Source organism: Atractosteus spatula, chromosome 13, assembly GCF_055471065.1.
Source record: "Atractosteus spatula isolate fAtrSpa1 chromosome 13, fAtrSpa1.hap1, whole genome shotgun sequence".
Taxonomy (NCBI): Eukaryota; Metazoa; Chordata; class Actinopteri; order Semionotiformes; family Lepisosteidae; genus Atractosteus; species Atractosteus spatula.
In genome coordinates, this window is record NC_142718.1 from 8,858,404 (window position 1) to 8,881,968 (window position 23,565).

Genomic DNA, 23,565 nt, shown 5'->3' on the forward strand with positions numbered 1-23,565 from the left:
AAGCATTGCAGAGATTCCTCTTTTCTCACATCTTCTCGGATGAGGAATGTACTTTTTTTGACAGTACATTTGAACTTTTTTTTATAATAAAGCCTTGTGTTTGTTAAGTGCTTACAGTACTGGATGTTCCTTATGTTTATGCCTTTGTTAATGACAGTAACGGTGTAACTACTGTACCATAAATGAGCAGGAGTGTTATTGTTTTCCTGTCTATTGTTTATGCATCAGCTAATGACTTTAAGCACGTTACTCAACTAATTTTTCGGAATGATATTGTTTTCTGTGCTGTATTGGGTGTTTGAGGGAACACTTTTGAGTTCTGAAATCAATTGGAGATTATACCATGGGAAGTAATGGGAATTTAATTTCTGTCATGAGCTTTTACTTAGGGAGGCATGGTGGTGCAGTATCTAGCTACCTCATGGTGTTGCAATCCTGGGTTCAGTTCCAGGGGTGCTATTTGTGTGGAGTTTGTTTGTTTTCCTTGTGTTGGTGTGGGTTTCCTCCAGAGGCTCTGGCTTCCTCCCACAGTCCAAAGACATACTGGTCGGTTAATTGGCTTCTAGGAAAATTGGCCCTGGTGTGATTGTGTGAGTGTCTGTGTCTCTGTGTGCCCTGTGATGGACTGGTGTCCTATCCAGGGGAGTGTCCCACCTTGTTCCTGTGGCTTTCCAGGATAAGCTTTAGGCCACTGTGACCCTGAACTGTGTAAGTAGTTATTGAAATGAATGTGATAAAGAGGTTAGAAAATGGGTGCACTTTAAGAGCACCTTTCAAGAAATGAATTAAGCTTATTAAATGAGGGATTACTGTATTTTGGCTAGAGAAATGGGTCATTTCTATAAGAGCCTTCAGGGAGAAGAGCATGAATACAGTGGCCTGTGTTGTAAGAAACAGAGCTTTTCCTAGAGGACACACAAATGTTACAAGGCCTTCCAGATTTTGCAATACAAACATATAATTATATAATTATTCACTTAACTGGTTTAATCATTTTCCAGGGCCAAATGCAGATAACAATTTGGAAAGACCTAAAAAATTCTGTGGCATTAGGTCAAATACATAAATATTTCCCTTGAAGATAGATATAAACCCATTTTGTGTCATAGTAGGAGGTTTGGCTGTGAGTTTGATCCCCATTGTTACTAGCTCTTGTAAGCTCAAAATTCCTGTAAAGAATTTAGGACTCTCGTTGGCAGAGACAGTAGGATATTTTTTTATTTTGTATCAAAGAGTATTTTTTCAAGTTTATATTGCGTTTCAAGAAGCATGGATCACAATATTTAAAATTTAGGCATTCAATTACTTTAAAAGTTCTGTCTAATAAGCACAAATGGAGTATCCAGCACCTGTTAAACAGTTGTCATAAAGTACCATGAGTTGAGCTAATTATTTATTGTAAACTTTACATAGTTTTAAAGAAGGATACCAGCATTCAACAACTTGAATAATTTACATAATCGAGTTCATTTTTATTTATTTTAATAATTTGAAAGTATGCTGTTATGACCTTTTAAGAGCTGAAGGACTTAATTACTAGTTTTGTTACACCTGAAGCTGTTTTTTTTTCTATTGACCACATTGAAAATGAACTTTTTATTGTCAACTATTATCATTTGATAGTTAAGCATAAATGCCAGGAGCAATTTTATTAAATGGGATACTGAACAGTAGTTCAGTGGTATATTAATCAGCAATATACACGGTAGGACTGACAAAAATGGATTCACTCCTGATTCTGTATGAATTATTCTCAATGCATTTAGACAGCTTCCACCAAATGTTCCCTTTATTGTATCTATCCTTGACTATGCGTGCAAGCCACTTCTCAGTGAATGCCTGTCTTGTCCCCATCTGCTCTCTGCACGGAGCTGCCATCACCACAGCGGAAGGTATTGGGAGCACCAAGACCAAGCTGCACCCAGTGCAGGTACAGTATGACACTCACCCCATCAATCGAGCCTCTTGTTTGGTCACCTGCGTGCTCTAGTAAAGGAAATGTGAGTTTGAAACTTTCTCATTGCCAGACTAAATACTGATCTCTTAAAACCAACCACAAAACACAATAGGGCCTTGAGATCTTTGGTCCCCTTTAGCATCTTTCTAGTGCCTTTCAGTCTGATAAAGTTTATTCTGATATACTGTATATTCACACACCCAGGAAGCAGCTTGGCCTTTGTTCGGTTCTTGTTCTGTATCCAAGAAACCAAATGAAAGAGGGTCATAGATGGTGATGTTCTTGGTTGGGGTAGGCTTATTTTCAAGTAGGAACAGGTAAAGGTTCATTCCATGCTGAAATGTAAAGAGACACAAGGATTCAGCTGTGGAGCCCTCTTCAGGTGTGGTTATCAGGTAGGTTTATTTTCTGCTTACTGCTTTAAGGTTGAAGTTATATCTCTACCGTTGTTCTGGATTGGGGTCTGTCTCTACAGGAGCGGATTGCGAAGGCCCACGGCTCTCAGTGTGGGTTCTGTACCCCCGGGATGGTGATGTCAATGTACACCCTGCTGAGGAACATTCCAGAACCCACCATGGAGGACATTCGGGAGGCTCTGACTGGTAAACCTGTTTCTCACAGCCGACAGGAAGGAATGGCAGGAACAAGGACAGATGTGCTGATAATAGCAATCATTCACGACTCACCCACCCGGTTGCTTAGCTACCTTTGCAACCAGACGCACGCATAATGTCCCTTTGAATTGAGAGCTTGACAAATGCCTCAAAACATCAAAGGATGTTCTGTGGCACAGCAGAAGGAAAAAGCATGTAGTTAGCATAATTTAATAACAGTAAGGTAGACTGCAGTATAGCACTAAAAGAAAAAAAGATTTATAGTAAGATTTATAATACAGGTAAAGCAAGGAAAGGTCTTGTGGTGATTCGTGGTAATGTAACACATCCCAGCTGCTGTTCCACTCCAGGAAATGACTCAAGTCTTGTACAGGTCTATTTCTTGATTCTTCTCACTGCAATTATTGTTGGTGGTAGGCACTGTAGGTGGGGTGTAGGTGTTATTGTCCTACCACAATTGCAGGGATATGGAACAAAATCCCTGAATTTCTTCAGAAACCCTAATCACAATTATTAACATGAGAAGACAATCTGAGATAAGGAGCCAGAGACAAACCGTTTTTATGACTTTTAATGACACTACCTTTTAGATAACAAAATGTAGACTGATTAAATAACTATGTGGGCAATAATTATTATCCAGTGCATTACCGGTATACTATAGTGCTGGTTTACGCGTTCATATTTTGAACTGAATGATTGATTAATTAATGTTCTCCTTTTTGAGAGTTGTATCCTATCATGGATCACTGAAAAATACTGCATATTTCTTTTGTTGAATTTTAAGAGAAATGACTGTTTACATTTGACTTAAAAGCCATTCCCAAAATGTAGCTCTTTTGTAAATCATCTGCCAGAATAATTTTATATAGTGGTTTTAAAAGCACTTCATCTCAAATAATGCCGGTCTGCAATCCATTTAGATTGTATGATTTATCATTGTAATGTGTGAGCCTTGTCTTGTGAGCCTGGATCTGGAATTTTAATAGGTTTTGAATCTTGCTTTGGTAATTGTTTCATGTGATACTATTGTATTAAGTAAGTTTATTTGTGTCCACTTGTAGTCAGTTCATTCATTGTTAGTTATTATGGTTACTTATGAACTAAAATCCTTACTCCTACTTCTATTATTAATAATATACATTTTTATAGTTATTCATAACTACATCTTTAAACCATCTGGTTCCAAATAGAAAAGTGTGACAAAATGGCTCATTGAGTGCAAGGAATAGAATATTGGTGTTGTCTTTATGACGGTCAGGAGGTTTCAAAGAGAGGTGTCTTCCCCAGCTAAAGGTGTTGTTTCATGTTTTCATATTTCCTGACTACCAGAACTTTAGCGTAGTAGCGACTAGTGCATCTCTTTTACATCAGGCATCCTTATCGCAGCAGCATAATTGAGTTTTCTAGCTTGTAACACCTGTAGAAGGCTCCACAGCCAAAATGTTGGCACTAGGATCTTCCTCTTCTCTTTCTTTTAGGGAACCTCTGTCGGTGTACCGGATACAGGCCCATAATAGATGGATTTAAAACCTTCTGTGGTGTGAGTATTGCCTGAAATAATTCTTAACACAAAACTGACCAATTATTTGATGAAGATGGCCACTTTTTGTGTTGTAAGCATTCAGATAGTGGCAAAGCACTGAGTCTGTAAATCTTCTGCAGTCTGATTATAGTTTAATCAGAAGGCAGGAACATTTTTTAAAAAATAATCTAATCAAATATAATAATCTAATGTAATTTAAAACTACATTGCTGGATATGGAGCCCGTATAAATCTCATTTTAATTTTCTTTATCTTCAGGCATCAGGATGCTGCCAGGATGAAGAAAGCACTACAGGCTGCTGTCTGGATCAGGGGCCAAACCTAAACCAGATGGACAGTGATGTAAGTCAGATAAGAACATAAGAGCATTCAGTAGAACACAAGAATGATAGTAAAGAGGGGCCTGCCATCTAGCTTTTTAAGTTTTTTAAGTCACAATCCATGGAACTCATCCAGCTGTTTTCTTCAAAAACCTAGGGTACCATCTTCAATAACATTCTATTTGCCTTTTGTATTGCTTGCCCAAAGAAACTAGAAGATAAAAATTATGTCCACATGTAAGAAATTCTCATACGTAGCTTCTTCATTGTTTAGTTATTGCCATATTATATTTGTAAGTTATGTTTTTGCTACCTACAGTACATGCAACACCATATTCTTGTTTACATTAAATATAATTTGTCAGATGTTTGCCCCTTCTTGATTTTTTTGTTTTTTTTTGCAGTTTTAATAGTGTACTGTATGTCCTGTTAGTGCATTAAAAAGAGAGAGAAAGTTCCATTTAGACTCAAACAGAGAAGTCATTATGTACGAACTCTGACTTACAGGTAGGTCAGATATTGGAGCTGACACTTTGAAGATTCAGCGATTTTCTGTTGTGTCTTCAAAAGTCAAACAGTATTATTTCATCGATGAGGTAAAATTCCAATTGAGAGCTCAGCAAAAAATGTCTCTTGTTACAGAACAAGTCTTGAGCAGAATGCTGTTTACTTCGGTTGCCCTGCTTGCCAGTTACTTTCGGCTAACTTTGTTCCAGGTGGAGCTCAGACAGCAGTTGTTGCAGTCATGTGATTAGTTACTTGTCAAGTTGCCATGGTTGGTGACAACTGGTTGTCCAGCACCTGTTACATCTGCATGGGTGGTGATTGGTCGTGATGTCATCAGGTGTAGTGGCCTCCCACAGATATTTTTAGCCCTGTCAGTGACTTTATGAGAGGTGAACTCCTGCCAGAGTTTGAGCGCAGATGTTTCTCACTCTTGGGGTTGTAGATTGAGACATAGATACGGGGAGTTCAAGAATGGAGGAGTCATAATGGACCCAATTTATGTTGCTGCCTCACAGCACTGGAGCCCTGGGTTCGACTGTGAACCTGGGATGCTATCTGTGTGGAGTTTGTATGTTCTCCTAGTGATCACGTGGAGCTCCTCCGGGTGCTCCAGTGTCCTCCCATGGTCCAAAGACATACTGGTCGGTTCATTTGGCTTCTGGGAAACTTGGCAATGGTGTGAGTGTGTATGTGTGTCTGTGTGTGTGTGTTCTGCAATGGACTGGCATCCTGTCCAGGGGTGTAACCTGCCTTGTGCTCATCACTTGGTAGGGATGGACTCTGGCTACCCCACAACTTGAACTGGAAGAAGTGGTTATAAAACAGATGACATTTTAGAAACCCTAACACTTAAAGTGAATGTTTTTGACAGGTGTCCAATGAATTATTCAGGATGAATGATGTCTTACCTCTGGATCCTACCCAGGACCTCATCTTTCCTCCCGAGCTGATGGTAAACTGAATAACTCGCACTGTACCCATGTTCCAAGAGTGGCATTATTATTTTTTGACAAACTGTCAAACATAACATGCATAAAGGTACAGACATTTCAAACCTAATGTACACAGAAAGTCACAAACATACCCATCCTGTTAGGTTAGAATTGTAACAGAATGTTTACAGAACAAGAACCACCCACTTTCTCTCGGGAAGACCCAGAAGACTGTATTTATTCATTGTTGTTTGGCAACAGTTCTGTTGTTGCTATGTCTTTATCCCCGTTGAACCATCAAAAGTACAACATTTGTTTAATGTAGAGTGACTGAACACGTCACATCTTGCATGACAATGAAGTATTAAAAGAAATACATCTTATACTGTACACCAGAGAAACCAATTTAAAAAACAAAAACGTACAAACCAGAGGAGGCCATTTTCTAATCTGTTAGGTTTTCAGCTGTCAGATAATTGATATTAGAAGCTTATCCAGATGTTTATTGTAAGAAGCCAGGGAATCAGCTCCAATTATGTAGCTGACCAACTTTTTCCAGACTTCTACATCCCTTTTCGTTAAACAATGCCTCCTGTAGTTAGTTCTAAAAACACATCAGAAGTGCTTCATGTTTTACTGTTGATCCTGAAAGAGGTAATTTGGGTTGCCTTGGTGATTAGAGGACTTGATTGCCAGTACCTTTAAGGATTTTGAGTGCTCAAATCAGGTCATCTTTCAACTTTAACATTGTAAAGTTCTTGACTTTATATCTGTCATGATAAAAAGTCATGAAAATGTGCCATTTTCTTCACAAAAGACAGTGACACCAAAGTAGTATTGTACAAAGACCTCTTAATATTATAGTTTTGGGGTCCCCGAAGGCATAAGACTTTGTTTTTGATGAGAAATATAGCATCAATGACAGAAGAGGAACACAGAATTCAAACCTACAAGATTTTCAACACTAATAAGTGCTTTTTATAAATCTTTTATAAAGCTTTTTATTTATATTTTATAAAAGAGAAAGAAAGCGTACTTTTACGCAAACCACTATTTCCTTCTTAATACAAATATGCTTTACAATGTCGCTATAGAATACTGTAACGCATACGGCCTCCATTGCTTGTGAGAGCCGGCTTACCAGCACGGTGACGTCACCGCCCTCCCCTGTGAATAGCAGGGACTGCAGCCGCCGGGCTGAAGGGAGATCTCCCTTTGGCTCAAGAGGCTGGGTCCTTGTTGAGTGATGCCGGAGGCCTGGGTTTGAGTCCCCAAGGGTGGGGGGCCAACCTGAGGCAGCAGCGGCGAGGGCACCCATGTGGACCCCTTAGCGTTACATTGGTGTCAGAGATGAGGTGGGACAGCCCTTTGCTGAGGATGGCGAGGGTGCCCATGTGAACCCTGAAGTGTTACAATACATTTCACTATAGATGCATTGGAGCAATTTCAATAATAACAATTGCTTCTATGGATGAATAACAGAACAACCCAAATCTGAAAGGGAGACATGCTTACTCACATCACAAAAAAGCACTTTGCACAGTGTGGAGTGGAGCATAGAGCAATCTAAACCAAGTGGGTTGAGACCTGCCTTTTACTCAAAGTGTCTCAATATTACGCAACTGAAGAAGCTTTTCTGAGTGAAAAAAAAAAACAGATAAAAATGACATGCTTGCTCTCTGCCAGATATGTAAAAGACAGTATGTAAAAGTTATATCCCAATGATTTTCTTTCTTACAACTTGCTTCCAGTTCCTAGTAGCTGTCTGAAGTGTATTGTCATGTATGTTGACAGATATGCCTTTGCAGTAGTTTTCTTTCTTGTGAAGAGATTTAGGTCAGAGGTTAGTGCTGGAACAATGGAATGAGTGGTTCATGGAGACAGAAATCGCACATATACTTCTTTCTATTCAACAGCTAATGGCCAAAAAACAAGGTGACCAGCCACTGTGTTTCCAAGGTAACAGAATTCGATGGATTTCCCCAGTGGATCTAGCGGACCTTCTAGAGCTTAAATCCTTGTATCCTGATGCTCCTCTAGTGATTGGAAACACAACTGTTGGTGGGTGTAAAATGATTTGTACTCTGTTGTGTCTTTTGTTTATCTTTTACATATGGATAGAGCTAACGAACCAAACATGCTCTCTACTAAAACTACTGACAGCTAATATATCTCCGGTCTATTCACAATAGATCTCCAGCTGAATGCACAATCATTCAGTTACAGTATATAACCACCTCTGGAGTGGGAGAAAACTGGGTTTGAACAGCATATTGAGTGACTGAGTGGTTAATTAACCATCGTTAAGATGGGGGACCTTTAAAAAGATTTGATTTTGGATCAACCATTGTACCTGTGCTCCAGTAGCTGTCCCTTCACACAGGGAGGTTTGGTGCCAACCCACCATTTTATATTTTCAGCAATGATAGTTCACAAGGGTGGCATGGTGGCACAGTGGTTGACATTGCTACCTTGCAGGGCTGGGCCCCTGGGTTTAAATTGGGTTCAGTTTGTACGTTCTCCCTGTGTTCGCATGGGTTTCTTTCAGGTGACCTTTCAATGACCCTGAATTAGATGAAGCAGTTAGAAAACGAATGGATAATTCACCAATATAATTCATGTACAATGGCCTGGTAGTAATATCATTCTAGTTATTTTATAACATACACGTATCAGCTAAAACGATGGCAGAGGTATGCACAGTGAAGATCTTGAACTGAAAGGTTAGTGTGTCACATACAGTACTGTAGTTGCCATTTTAGTTTGTCTCCCAGCCGTTGGTGCAATAGTTGTATTTTCGTTGGAGCCATTGCACCAGCAAAGTCTGAACTGTATTTTCACTGGGGTCTGAGGCAGTATTGACCGTAGCACAGATATAGAGCTGGAGCTAACCATGTCCTACAACTCACAATTGGTTGCCATTTTAGTTTGTCTCCCAGCCGTTGGTGCAATAGTTGTATTTTCGTTGGAGCCATTGCACCAGCAAAGTCTGAACTGTATTTTCACTGGGGTCTGAGGCAGTATTGACCGTAGCACAGATATAGAGCTGGAGCTAACCATGTCCCACAACTCACAATTGGTTGCCATTTTAGTTTGTCTCCCAGCCGTTGGTGCAATAGTTGTATTTTCGTTGGAGCCATTGCACCAGCAAAGTCTGAACTGTATTTTCACTGGGGTCTGAGGCAGTATTGACCGTAGCACAGATATAGAGCTGGAGCTAACCATGTCCTACAACTCACAACTGGTTGCCCTGGATGGGAGACCTCCTGGGAAAGACTAAGGTTGCTGCTGGAAGAGGTGTTAGTGGGCCAGCAGGGGGCGCTCACCCTGTGGCCCATGTGGGTCCTAATGCCCCAGTATAGTGACTGGGACACCCTACTGGAAAAAGGTGTTGAAGTCCGAAGTCCTGGCTTTCTGTGGTCATTAATCAATCATGGTCTGCCATCGCATCATCCAGGTGGGGGCTGCACATTGGTGGTGGTGGAGAGGAGTCCCCATTACCTGTAAAGTAAAGTTGAGTGGAGTGTGGCTATATTCTTGTCTCTGTATAAATAAGCCACTGCTGCTATGTCCAGAAACGTTCCCAGATTCAGCTTTTTAATCTCAAAGAACATTTACTTTTGACAGCGTACTCTGTCACCATTATTTTTAGTTTATTGTTTTGGAATCCGAGGTCCTTACTTATCTTGTGCTGCCTACTGCTCTAGCAGAAAAATAATTTTTATCCTCAATTCGTATAAATCACGGTCACTCCTTTCCCAACTTTTGAAATCTTGATTAAGTTCAAGTTTCATGGTGGTCAAGCTATTTGGTTTGTTTTGCGGAATTTTTATATCTGCTTTTTATTACAAGAATGCCTTGTGTTTGTGAGGGAAATGCATTAAATCTTTCATATGGAATATATATATATAGAATGTTTTCATTGGTTTATAAATTCAGTAGTCTTTGCACATTGCTGTTATTATCATTATAACAATAAATCCCCTATCACTTAAACATTACAAATGTTTGTAGACTATAAAAAGCTACATGTTTGAAACAAAAACAACCACAGAGATATTTTATCTGAGTCAGTAAGGTGGTGTTGAATGTTCAAACATTATAGGGTGCATTTTTTAAAATTACAGCACTAATAGTACATTTTATTTACTATTTGTACTACACTGTCTTGCAAAAGTATTCAGACTCTGGCACAGTTAATTTTCACATTTTGTTGCTTTTAAGCTTGCAGTCATGACACTGAGGTAAAAATTCATGTTTATAATATACACAAGCTACTCCAAACATTCAAAACAAAAACTAAAAATAAAGAAGTAAAAAAATAATTTATATTAAAAGAAAAATGAAAAAGTCTTGACTGCACAAGTACTCAAACCATTTGCTGTTGCAAATCTAAATTTAGTTTTTGCTCACAAAATTACCTTAAGAACCCACACAATCATTTGAGAGGCCTCTGACTGTGTGCCATAAAAGTAATTTTCAGGATTTCAGAATTTTTCTTTGTGAGTCTTAGTCAGGTAGTGAATTTCCAGCAAGCACTTAACCATGTTAGATAAGGAAGTTTCAAAGCAAGGTAAAGATAAAATCGTTGAAAGTATCAAAGTCTCTGAATATCTCTGAGAACACAGTCTACTCAATCATTAAGAAATGGAAAATGCATCACACCACCCAGACACTGCCTTAATTAAGCTGTCCTTATAAACTGAGCAACTGGGAAAGATGGAAACTGGTTAGTAATGCCATAACGAGGCCAATTTCGACTTTGAAAGAACTACACAAAGTTCAATGGCTGAGACAGGAGAAAATGTTTGCTGAAAAGTCAACAATATCATATGCACTCCATAAAGCTGGGCTGCATGACAGAGGGTCAAACCCATTTCAAATCCTGGAGTGTACAAAACACCTGGCCAATGCCATCCCTACTGTCAAGCATGGCGGTGGTAACATAATGTTAAAGTAATAATAATAATTGCTTACACTTATATAGCGCTTTTCTGGACACTCCACTCAAAGTGCATTACAGGTAATGGGGAATCCCCTCCACCACCACCACCAATGTGCAGCTCCACCTGGATGATACGATGGCAGCCAAAGTGTGCCAAAACACACACCACACACCAGCTATCAGTGGGGAGGAGAGCTGAGAAATGAAGCCACTTCATAGATTGGGATTATTAGGAGGCCATGATTGGTAAGGGTCAATGGGAAATTTGGGCAGGACGCCGGGGTAACACCCCTACTCTTTCCGAGAAACACCCTGGGGACCACAGTCAGAACCTCGGTTTTACATCTCATCCGAAGGATGGCACCTGTTTACAGTATAGTGTCCCCGTCACTATACTTGGGCATTAGAACCCACATGGACCGCAGGGTGAGCATCCCCTGCTGGCCACACTAACACCACTTCCAGCAGCAACCATAGCTTCCCAGGAGATCTCCCATCCAGGTACTGACCAGGCTCACACCTGCTGAGCTTCAGTGGGTTGCCAGTTGTGAGTTGCAGGGAGATATGTCTGCTTCTCGTCAGCAGGGATCTCAAGATTGAGGGAAATATAGATGGAGCAAAATGCAGACAAGTTTTAGAAGAAAACCTGCCTCAGTCTCCTGAAAACATGAAACCCAATTAAAAGTTAACCTTTCACCATGACTAGAATTTAACATGCAAGGACATAAGGTAGCTGAACTGGAGTGGCTTAAGAATAAAAAAGTGAATATCTTTGAATTCCATCAGCAATCTGTGGAAAAACTTGAAATATGTTGTCTAAAAGCAGTTTGCAATCAATTTGAGAGAGCTTAAAGAAATTTGCAAAGAACGGGCAAAAATTGCACCAGGATGGTGTGGAGAGTTGACAAAATGTTGACAAAAAGAGAGGCTTTAACTGCTGCAGAAGGTGCTTCCATCCAATTTTCATGCATCTGAATCCATTTGCGATTAATTTCTAGAGGATTGATAAAAATGCATTGAAAGGACACACATGGGACATCTAGATTTTGTGAAAAGCCTGTATGTTTTATTTTCAACAGGGTTGAATGTGAAACTGAAAGGGGTTTTTCACCCTTTGATAATTGCTCCAGGCAGGATTGCAGAGCTCAATATGATAAAGGAGGGAAAATATGGTAAGTTCAAAACTAACGTTTTCTAAGACACAAATAAACTTGAACCTCAAAAGGGAAGTTCCAACTGATAATTTCAAAAAATATATTTTTATACTACGAGACACAAGAAACTAAGAGGCAAGCAATAGTATTTTTGCTTTTCCCAAGAGTGGCTATGAGACCTTTAAGCAAATATACTTATAGAAGGAGCACAATTTATAATGTAATATGCCCTTTCTATTGTACTTTATGCAATAATGGAAGAAATTCAAGAAGTACAGTAATGTATACCTGTAATGTTTTTTACATTGGTTCCTCGACATTTGCTTGAGTCTTTACTGTTTCTTTCTGCATGAAAATCTCCCCAATTGCTTTATCGTAGGAAAATAAAATTCCTATTTCCTAGCAGTTTAATCCATTTTAGATTTTATGATCTGCAGGCGAATGCTGGATATCACAAGCTTAACATCTGGGTGAATGTGGATTGGGAAGAATACAATATGATAATCTTACTACTCCCCTTGTGTTGCCCTGCAGTACAGTATGTCCACAAAAAAGGGTGCAGGATATGTCAGCTATATTCAATAGTGTAACTCATGCTGTGTTTTTTAAAGGGCTAACATTCGGAGCTGCGTGCAGTCTCTCCGCCATGAAAGATGAGCTAAAGAGAGCGGTATCTGAATTGGCAGAAGAGAAGACGAAGGTCTTTCAGGCTCTATTACAGACACTCAGTTGTCTGGCTGGGAAACAGATACGCAATATGGCAGTAAGTTTCTCTGCAGAGTTCCCGTTCTTGGCTCTAATATTCTAAAATTAGCCATTGCCTTCAAAGAAACTGTTTTTAGCAGCAGTCATTATTGAGAAATGTGGATTGAATCCAAAATTGAATAGTGTTACTTTTAAACTGGGCTCTTGATTTCAGTCTGGATACAGGCTCACAAAAGGCCTTAATAAAACTTCAGGCCCCCTCGTCTCTTAGCTTAATTAATAATTTGCATATATTTTCTTTGGATGTTTGAACACTTACATGTACATAATTATTACCTGCGATAGTCCCTCTTCACATTGTTTTTTAAACATTGCCTATAATTGTTGTGGTTCCATGTCGGCCACTGGTACAATTGTCCTTCCAGTTTACTTTATCATCTCCCCATAGAATGCACCAGTTTAAGTATCTACATTTTTTTAAGCCAGTCAGTGGGAATGACAAAGTAAATTAAGTAGCAACTAGAAACATTTGGCAAGCAGAGTCAAAGAGAAAATGTTAACAGTGACACATATTGATCGACATCAACTCATGTTCTGTTTCCTCAGACAGTCCTGGATTACATAATAACTGCCAGTGCTGATTTACTAGTGCCAGATACTAAGGTTTTTCTTAAGTAACATACTGTTTTTATCATTTGATTTTGGTGTTTGAAGTTTACATGAAAATATCTGTTGGTCATTCAGGATTTCCTTTTTTCAGTATTCAAATAATTGGTATTCAATATTTCAGTATTCCATAACAAATTGAACAGGTGAAGTAAATTTATATCAGTCCAGTATTGGCTCCATGGTTTCACATGCAGACGTCCTCAAAATAAGGGCAACGAGCATAAAATATCCCTGAAACAACTACTGTAGAGGTAAAGAGTTCTGTTCACCTTTGCTTTTTTATTTAATTGTAAGAAAAGTTCTATTTTTAGTTTTATTAAATTGTAAGGAAACTTCTAAGATCCTAAGATGGTTTTTGTTATGGTTTATTATACAAAAAACACAGCATTCATGAAGCGATCAGTCCTACAATTCTCTGAGAAATAAGATATATTTAGATCCAAAGCATCATCGTTAAATCTCAATATTTACAATTCTGGCATCCCAGACATGTTCCGTTTGGACTAAATATCGGTCTATGTTTTCTAGGTGTCAAATTCCAGGTGCAAATCTTCTGTTTGGACTAAATATCGGTCTATGTTTTCTAGGTGTCAAATTTCAGGTGCAAATCTTCTGTTTGGACTAAATATTGGTTTATGTTCTCTAGGTGTCAACTTCCAGGTGTAAAACTAGAATTATTTGTGATGTTATTTAATATAGAGCAAGAGTATGGTAGGACTCTTGATAGGAAGTGAATTACTGCTGTGTTTATTCTCCACCAGAAACACTTTGCAGTAAAAGTAATACACAAACCTCTTAAAATGTTCATCCATTTCTTAGTCATGGACTAAAAACCCTGTGCTGGTATACTGTATGTGAAGAAAGTGAGGTCATGCTTGTTAAAGTTTCTTCAAAATACCTATCCATAAAATAAAACAGATGTCTCCACTTGAAAACCAACTCTCATTATCCACATGTTGTTATGAAATATTCATTGGTTACAATTTGGCCTCATGAAATAATGATAATGCTGTTAGTCTCATACTGTAGGTTCTTGATAGCTTTGAGCTGTATTCTGTGTGCTCATTATCAGACCCTTGGGGGAAATATTCTGAGTGCCATCCCAAAGTATGACCTCAACAGTATCCTGGCAGCTGCAGACTGTACCCTCCTGGTTGTATCCAAAGGTAAGTTGCTGTCTGAGTTTAATCCAACTAACTTTATATAAGGTAATTATAGGTAATTTACTGAAGTTCTCTCTGTTTATTTTTTTCTGCACTTGTTTACAGTCATTTAATGGTCTGAAGTACAATAGAGCAACTAATAAAATCTGAAGGCTTGTTCATTGTTAAAGCAAATTGTGTAATGGGAGAAGGAGGTATGGAGCTGTGATCATAGTGTTTGCTCTGCACACATGAAACAGTATTATTCACTAATTCATTAAATGTAAAACATATTGGTTCTAAAATTCCTGAGAACTCTTTATCCATGTTAGAAGTTGTTGGTTAGGATGTCGTAATACATTGATCAGTTTATGAAGAGGGTGGAAGGTGGTGCAGCAGTTAACATTTCTGCCTCACCACTGTTGGACCCTGGGTTCAGTTGTTGGGGTGCTGTCTGCATGGAGTTGATGTATTCTCCCCAGGTTAATGTGAGTGTCCTCCGGTAGGCTAATTGGCTTCTGTAAAGTTGGCCCTTGTGTGAGTGTGTGCATGTTTGCATCTGTGTGTTCCCTGTGATGGACAGGCAGTGGTTGCTGGGATGGGCTCCGACTCCCCTGCAACCCTGTATTGGATCAGCAGTTTAGAAAATGGATAAATGCAATTCAATAAGTAAGGGCAGCACTTATGTTTGCAGCGTTAGATCGCATCGTTTACAAATAATTGGATTAAATGCCATTTGTATTTCTGTATTCTGTGCTTGACACATATTTTTTATAGAAAGGAAAAACAAAAGGCGTCTTGGACAAACTGATGGACTAACATGGAGTGATTCAGTTATAAATGCAGAATACGATTCAGTAAAGTTATCGATGCGGAATACTGAAAGTCAGTTTTGTATGTGGTGGATAGTACACTTGCAATGCTATTAGATACACATGGTTATTGTTATCATACTGAAATAGATCGCGAACCATAGTTCACAGCAGCAGTAGCTCTGCAGGAATGCAATAATCAAGTGGCAGACCACATGCCCTGTTTCCTAAACACATTTAAGATTTTTTAATGAGTCTTAAATAGAGCCAGATCTTGAGAGCATGGTAGCTTTGAGGGAGACGGTTCCCTCTGAGTAATCCATATTCATTAAGTAATATGAAGATAAGGAAGCAATGGGAGGAAGTCATTTGGCCAGTCTTGCTTATCAGTTAGCTTAGTGAAATTAAAATTTCATCCAACTATTTTTTAAAAGTGCCCAGAGTATAGGCTTCAACTACCTGATTGCAAAGCCTGTTGTTTCCTATGTGTAGACCTGAATGAATTTCCCAACTGTGATCCTGTGTCTGTGTTTCACTAATAATTGTGAAGTGTTACTCTGGATTAATGCTATATACAGTATATCCCCTTAGACTCTCCCTGAATCAAATATCCTGTTAAACCTCTGTATTCTAGACTTAAGAGATTTATTTCATTTAACCTGTCCCTGTATGATAATCACCCGAGACTCACAGATTCTCAGTAATCATTCTAGTTGCTTTTCTCTGAACTCTAAAGATATAATGTTTATTCTCGTGGTAAGTGACCAAAGCTACTAAACAATCTAAAGATCAATGTTTTCAGATCTAATTAGTCCATTGTAAAACTGAAGCATAACTGTCCTGGATTGACATTCCACACTTTTTGCTATAGAACTCCGCATTCCATTTGCTTTTTTCATTCTTCCCCAGTTTGTGTTGATGATAACATAAAACAAATCTGCCCCAAAAAACACATCCCTTTTGTGTGTAGTTTCCAGTCACTCCAAATCACCCGTGTGACATGCATAATGTATATTGCTACTTCCAGTGTGGATCACTTTGTTTTAACACGCCTGCCGAATACACAATTTTGTTTCTCTCTTTTTAATTCCCATGACTCTATTTCCATTTACCACTCCTGCTCTTTTAATACCATCTGAAAATGTAACAAATTTGATAGCTATAGAAGAATCAGAATCATTGACGTTGACCAGAAAGAGAAATGACCCCTGTAGACCAGTTTACATCTGTCCAACTGGATGTTGTGCCCCTTAACATGAAGCTTCATTTCCTGCTTGTTTGAACCAGTTCTTGTGGATACCTTATCTTGGACTACTCTGGCTCTTAATCTTGGAATCTCTTCTGAGGCACCTTATCATCAAGTGAATTGAATTTTAAGTGTATGACATTGTGTGCTTTAGTTTTATCTATAAGCCTTGCTGCTTGTTCAAAGAATTGTAGGAAGGTAATTAGACTTGACCTTCCCTTCCTGCATCCATGCTGTGTGTCCCTTAAAATGTTATTGTTTTCCAAAAGTTTTTGCTAGTTTAGCTCTATCATTCCTTTCCAAAACCTTACATGTAACATATGTAAGAGTGACTGGTCTATAATTTCCTGGTTCAGTTCAATGTCCATTTTTATAAATTGGTATAACACCTACATTCTCCGATCTGCTCCTAATGTAAGTGAGCCTTATTCTGTTTCCTTGGGTATTGATGGGAAATTTGTGCCCGGTTGGTTAGCTGTTTTCTTAGACACCTTAGCCCATGTAGGGTCAGTCATATTAAAAATACCCAACGGTTATTCCATTATGTTATCTATTGAGCAATGGATAAATTCTACAGTGGCCTAATTCTCGACACTCTTTGTTTAGAAGAAATGTCTCTTGCCCAGGATCACAATCTTCCTGAATCAAAAATTTACTGTTCTGAACATCTCAGTCAGATCCTCCCCAAAAGTTCATTTGTTCTTTGCTCATTTGTTTGAAACAGTCCTACATGATGCACCCTCTGACGTCTCTTCTATGGACTTGACTTTGTTTCGTCTAGGTGGGTCACGAGAGATTCGACTAAATGAAGAATTCTTCACAGGATTTGGGAAAACTGCCCTCAAGCCAGATGAAGTTCTTCTTACAGTCCATATACCTTACTCCAGACAGGTACAGTATGACAACAAAGCCACTTATCCAGTTTCTAAATTGGTATTATTCAAAACTCCTTACTGGGATGAGAAAGGGCATGGATAGCTCACTGCAGTGGCCAAAAATCACATTCCTGCGGATTGTAGAGGCATCAAACAATTACCAAATACTTGGATCATGGAAGAAAATGTAAAATAAGATATATCTGAATAGTTCAGGTAGGTAGCTGCGTCAGCATGCGTAGGCTGCAAAGGAACAAGTAATAGGTTTATTCCATGCTGAAAAAAAGGAGAAAGAAAATACCTGAAGAAGGCTCCACGGCCGAAACGTTGTGTTTTCTTTCTCCTTTTTTTCAGCATGGAATAAACCTATTACTTGTATATTTGAATAGTGCCTTCGACAATCATGAGCTAAGAATCCAACACAGAGGAATGAACCCGTGTCTGTGTTTTGATGCAGTGGGAGTTTGTATCCGCATTCCGCCAGGCTCAGCGCCGGGAGTTTGCCTTTTCCATTGTGAACTCGGGAATGAGAGTGGTTTTAGAAGAGGGCACCAATGTTGTGAAATCACTGAATATCTTCTACGGAGGAGTGGGCCCTACCTTGGTTAGGGCCAGCCACACGTGCCGGGAGCTGGCTGGAAGGTAATTTACGAAATATCTCAAAGCCTTTCCTGGTTGTTTTTAACTTATCTTTTGCATTTCTGATGAGCTCATCATTTAGGTCTGCCTTAACTGAACTCTCTCTGCAATATGTATTTTGTTTCAATGCATTTTGTTCTATAGAATAGAGCCATTGTTGTAGTACACATGTACAAATAGCGGAGTTTTCCTAGGAAGATTAAATGCTGTTGGCTCTTCTTGGATGGCATCTAGGTTTCTAGTCTGCTTCAAAAGAAGTTTGATTCTTTTATCATAGTAATACTTTCTTTTGTATGATGGGATTAATAAGATTTGCACCCAGAAACTCTGCGCACCTAAAGTAACATTATTAATACACTCTGTTGTATGAAAAAAAATATTTTTATTGTTATTGAAGTTTTAATCGCAACCGGTCTACATCAGAGATGTTATTCTCACACTAGGGAATTTTTAAATGCTTTTTCTTCAGTAAAACTTGCTACCCATTTTCTGAACATTGCTATATCAGTCTGAAGGTACACGTCTAACAAAAGACAGTGAGCTGGATGCATAAAGCCTTTAGTGTATTGCTAGACTCCCAACTGGCAACCTCACAACTGGCAACCCCCTGAAGTTAAGCAGGTGTGAGCCTGGTCAGTACCTGGATGGGAGACCTCCTGGGAAAAACTAAGGTTGCTGCTGGAAGAAGTGTTAGTGGGGCCAGCAGGGGGCACTCACCCTGTGGTCCACGTGGGACCTAATGCCCCAGTATAGGGACGGGGACACTATACTGTAAACAGGCGCCGTCCTTCGGATGAGACGTAAAACCGAGGTCCTGACTCTCTGTGGTCATTAAAAATCCAAGGATGTTTCTTGAAAAGAGTAGGGGTGTTACCCTGGCGTCCTGGCCAAATTTCCCATTGGGAGGCCCTTACCAATCATGGCCTCCTAATAATCCTCATCTATGAATTGGCTTCATTACTCTGCTCTCCTCCCCACTGATAGCGATGTGTGGTGAGCGTTCTGGCGCACTATGGCTGCCGTCGCATCATCCAGGTGGGGCTGCACATTAGTGGTGGTGGAAGAGAGTCCCCATTACCTGTAAAGCGCTTTGAGTGGAGTTTCCAGAAAAGCGCTATATAAGTGTAAGCTATTATTATTATTTTCATTAGATTTGCAATTGTTTGTAAAAGAAAGAAGGAAAGAAACTTCTCAAGGCATAAAAACCTCAGGATCCAAGGAGTTGCTGTTTATCCATAATTTTTGTTTTACTTGCCCTTGATGCTTACCTTCCCATTTTCGCTTTAACAAACAAAAATGCATATTTAGCACCGTGCGAGTTTTTATGTATTTAATGTAGTGTAAATATGGAGATGACGAATTAAAAACACAGACCCTACCTTTGGGGAAAGCACAGATGTCATGCAAGAAGAGCCAACAGCGATTGTTCTTCGTGAGAAAACTCTGCTATTTTAAGTCGTGCACTACAACGATGACTTTATTCTATAGAACTGTCCTTATTCTGTCCTAACATTCACTACGGTAGACTGGTTTGATAACCCAAATACACACAAAACACGCACAATGAGAAGGATTGTGTAGGTTGCCAGCAAAATTATTGGTGCACAACAATTACAGCTTTGAGACATCTATGAGCAAACAGTGTGGACGGCCAATATAATCATTGACTGTCATGATCACCCCTTACACAGTGAATCTGAGGTCCTTCCATTGGGATGTTAATTTAGACTGCCTGGATTCAAGAGCAATAGAACTAAGTCATCTTTTATTCCCACAGCTATTAACCTTCTCAATTTGGACATTTGACTGTATAATCACTATATCTATAATGTATATATTTTTCTTTCTCATCATACATCTGTTGAATGTATTGTGTAATGATTTATGTCTTCTGTCTGCAAAGCAAGTTTCCCATCTGGGACAATAAAGTAAGTGCAGTAAGTTGTTCTATTTGTGAAAAGCTTTATGGCATTAGCCAAAAATGATTTGTTCCTATTGTGACCTGGTCCGGTGAGACACACAGTGACACATTTGACACGGTGTCCCCTCTCTGCTCCCTGGCTGAGCCTGTGGTCTTGTCTGCTGGTAGGCTCTGGGATGAGAAGACTCTGCAGGAGGCCTGTCATCTGCTCGGGGAGGAGATCTCTCTCTCTCCCTCTGCTCCTGGGGGCAGGGTGGAGTTCAAGAAGACCCTGACTCTCAGCTTCTTCTTCAAGTTCTACATGCAAGTCTTACAGAAGCTGAAGGATAGGGTAATTTGTTTCAATTGCGTTTCACTGGTAGGGTGAGGTCCTGCATCGTGCATCTTTACTGTATTAAAGGAAAAAGAAGATTTGATGTGAGCACCACAGGGTTAGGTGTGCACCATTTATCACTTACTTTCTTGTACAACTCAAAGTACTTTATTTCTTAATTATGTACATACTGTACTGTATAGGTAAATGTACTTTATTACCAGAGAACTGCTGTAAATCCACCACCTACTGAAATTCCATTTGGCTTGGTGTGTTATTAATACAGTATATAGTGTTTGTTAATACAGTTTTAATCCTGTTTAATTTTTGTCTGTTTTTTTTTCTCTGAAAGTTTCAGGTTAGAAATGGTAGGTGGGCAGTCTGAATAAGCCACTTTTTTATATAATTGTATCAATATCTCATAAATCAGGTGGTTGCATGCAAGCTTTCACAGCATCGCATTGCGTTTAAATAATCCATATGGTGCTCAGTGCTCCTTCTGTACCATCACAAAATGTACAGTACATACTGTATACAGTGCCTTGTTGTGTTCAAAACCTTGCATAGGTTTCACATTTTGTTGCTTTTAAGCTTGGGGTCATGACACTTTGAAACAGCAATTAATATCTGTTATATACACACATATGCAAAGCAAAATTTGAAAGCAGTAAGAGATTATTAATAGGAAATAAAGTGGAACTGTTTTTAAAAATGAAAACTGGTGGCACTTTTTTGCAAGGAATTATGGGAGAGTGGAACATGCTACTGAGCCATCTTGTTAAAGCCAACAGTCAGGCTTCTTTCAAGAAACTGCTGGATGGCATCCATAAATCATTTACAGTAGTTACTAACTATCAAAGAGGCTAGATGACCCCAAAATGACCTTTTTTATGTTCTTAAAACATTACAGCTTGTGCAGACATTTGACAAATCAAATACAATGAAGTACATACAGTCGTGATACATGCAGGGTGATCAATCAGACAAATCACACAGGTGATCCTGAGCTACAGGAAGCTACACATTAGAGGAATGTAGGTGTTTATTTGGAATTTTCTATGTCCTCATCAAGACAGAATGCTTGTGCACATAGTGTAAGTGTGGAGTTTATATCAAGGGAACATAAAATCAAACTTGAGACCTTGCTAAGACCTCATTTCGAATATTTAATTCAATTTTTGTCATCATACCTCCTCATACTGTACCTCAAGAAGGTATTACAGCTTTAGGCTAAATCTAAACATCCAAATGAAAAAGGCAGCACAAATGGCCTCTCCTTGCTTACAGGCTTTCTTGTGTTTTAAAGTTCACGTTTTTTCTTACTTTCTCTGTGCTTGAAGCAGTAGAAAAGCTGATATCCAGCCATCAGCTTAGAGGATATGCTTACATTCTGTGATAATTAATCAAATGGATGGATATTGGACCTTTTCTTTGTTTAAAAAATGTTAATTGTTCACCATGAATTGAAAAATACATTATTTAAAGAGTTGTAGAATTATGCTTATGTGGAATAAATATGTTCACTGGATTCCAGTTGCTAACTGTTTCAGGAATACTGTATAACTGCAGTATTCCCTCTCCAGCTATAGGAAGTGTATATTCTGGAAGATGTTGCCGTCTAATTTTTAAATAGCAGTATGTAAATTCCTTCTTCTTGTACTACAAGAACCCAATGCAATGTACTAAATCCACTTGGGTTTTTCTTCAGGATTTGTGTGTCGAAGATCTGCCTCCTGAATATCTTACTGCTCTCAAGTCTTTTAGGAATGAGGTGCCACAAGGACATCACTCATACCAGGTTTGTTTAAGAGAAGAATCTATATGTGCCTTTGGTTTTTTGAAAATAACATGAGATCTTTTCATTTAGTGATACTCTATAGAAATGGAATATAAGTACAACGGTGTTATATTGTGATAAAACCTTACCCTTCAAGTCACATTTTCATACCATGCGATCTATTCAATAAAAATTCCCTGAGAATTGACAGTATTCTCTTTTCTACAATCAAGCATTGCTTGAGTTTTAGCTTTTGTTACTTAATTTCAAAGAAATGTCTTAAAATATTTTCGGATGATAATTGTCACAAAAGGATCTGTTACAAAGAGTATGAAAATGAAGATGGGATACACCGTACACATGTATGAGAGCAGACCCTCTTCTTCATATTTTTTCCGATGTTGTACCAGGTTGTTAAAGCCACACAGCCTTTAGATGACCCCATTGGACGGCCCAGCATGCACCAGTCTTCCTTCAAACAGGCAACAGGGGAGGCAGTTTACTATGATGACATTCCCAGCATCACTGGGGAACTCTTTCTCTTCATGGTGACGAGCACCAGACCGCATGCCAAAATAATGTAAGTGCTACCTTGTAAATCTCAAGATCCTAAACTTTGTATCTATTCTAATCTATTCATTCATTTCCTAACTGCTTTATCCAATACAAGGTAGTGGCACAGCCGGGGTCTATACTAGCGAGCAACGGGCACAGGGCGGGATACACCCTGGATGGGAAGCTAGTCCATTGCAAGGCACACACAGCAAAAAAACACACACACAACCAGAAGCCATTTAACCTACCAGCAAGGTACGCCTTTGGACTGTTGTTAGAGAACGTAGTACCCAGCAAAAGCACACATTAACATGGGGAGAATAAACAAACTCCATGCAAATATTATATGCAGTTTAATCTACATTTCCTGAAACTATTGAGGCAATACACTAGGGAAATTTATCACATCAAGAGTGGAAGTGAGCACTGCAGCTATGTGCCTTGGTAGAAAGCTTTATGGTATATTTCTATGGTATAATTAGGATGGTTTGAATTAGGCATTAACGGAAATTACACTAGCGATCGTAGAATATATAAACCCATCACTGGTTTATCAGATCACAGCAAATATAAGACACTCAACCTAAAAAAGCCGTCATACACATAAAAGCAAGTTTGAGCAAGAGCAGGAAATTATTAATGCACGGACTATTATTTATGTTAAATAAAAGTGGTAATTCTAATTTTAATGGAAGCTAATAAAAATGCATAGGAGTAATCACTCCTTCTTGATGGAAACCACAATACAACACGTTTCATCTACATTTTTTATTTATCCTTTTGATCGTACATACATCGTATTGCGTGTTTCCTGTGCGTGTGACCACTTCAGTTATTGTCGGTCCAGCTAACTCTTCCCAAATTAACTGATATCTGAATGAATGTGTTTCATAGCAATCAAGAGTTGTCTCTCAGGCTGTGATTCTGACTTCTCTC

The 23,565-nt window shown here is 38.9% G+C and overlaps 1 protein-coding gene across 2 annotated transcripts in view; it reads left to right on the plus strand.

Annotated features, from left to right (window-relative positions):
- Positions 1-23,565, plus strand: part of aox5 (aldehyde oxidase 5) — a 51,955-nt gene that overhangs the window by 6,601 nt on the left and 21,789 nt on the right. Inside the window, exons 4-17 of one of the 2 annotated variants that reach the window (XM_088930474.1) lie at positions 1,822-1,930; positions 2,433-2,559; positions 4,053-4,114; positions 4,376-4,459; positions 5,816-5,896; positions 7,793-7,937; positions 11,901-11,993; positions 12,587-12,738; positions 14,422-14,515; positions 17,331-17,440; positions 17,882-18,066; positions 20,153-20,347; positions 22,006-22,099; positions 22,485-22,654. In XM_088930474.1, coding sequence (XP_088786600.1) covers positions 1,822-1,930; positions 2,433-2,559; positions 4,053-4,114; positions 4,376-4,459; positions 5,816-5,896; positions 7,793-7,937; positions 11,901-11,993; positions 12,587-12,738; positions 14,422-14,515; positions 17,331-17,440; positions 17,882-18,066; positions 20,153-20,347; positions 22,006-22,099; positions 22,485-22,654 — 1,701 coding nt within the window. The remainder of the gene's footprint in view (positions 1-1,821; positions 1,931-2,432; positions 2,560-4,052; positions 4,115-4,375; positions 4,460-5,815; positions 5,897-7,792; positions 7,938-11,900; positions 11,994-12,586; positions 12,739-14,421; positions 14,516-17,330; positions 17,441-17,881; positions 18,067-20,152; positions 20,348-22,005; positions 22,100-22,484; positions 22,655-23,565) is intronic. The other variant, XM_088930473.1, reaches the window with a different exon arrangement.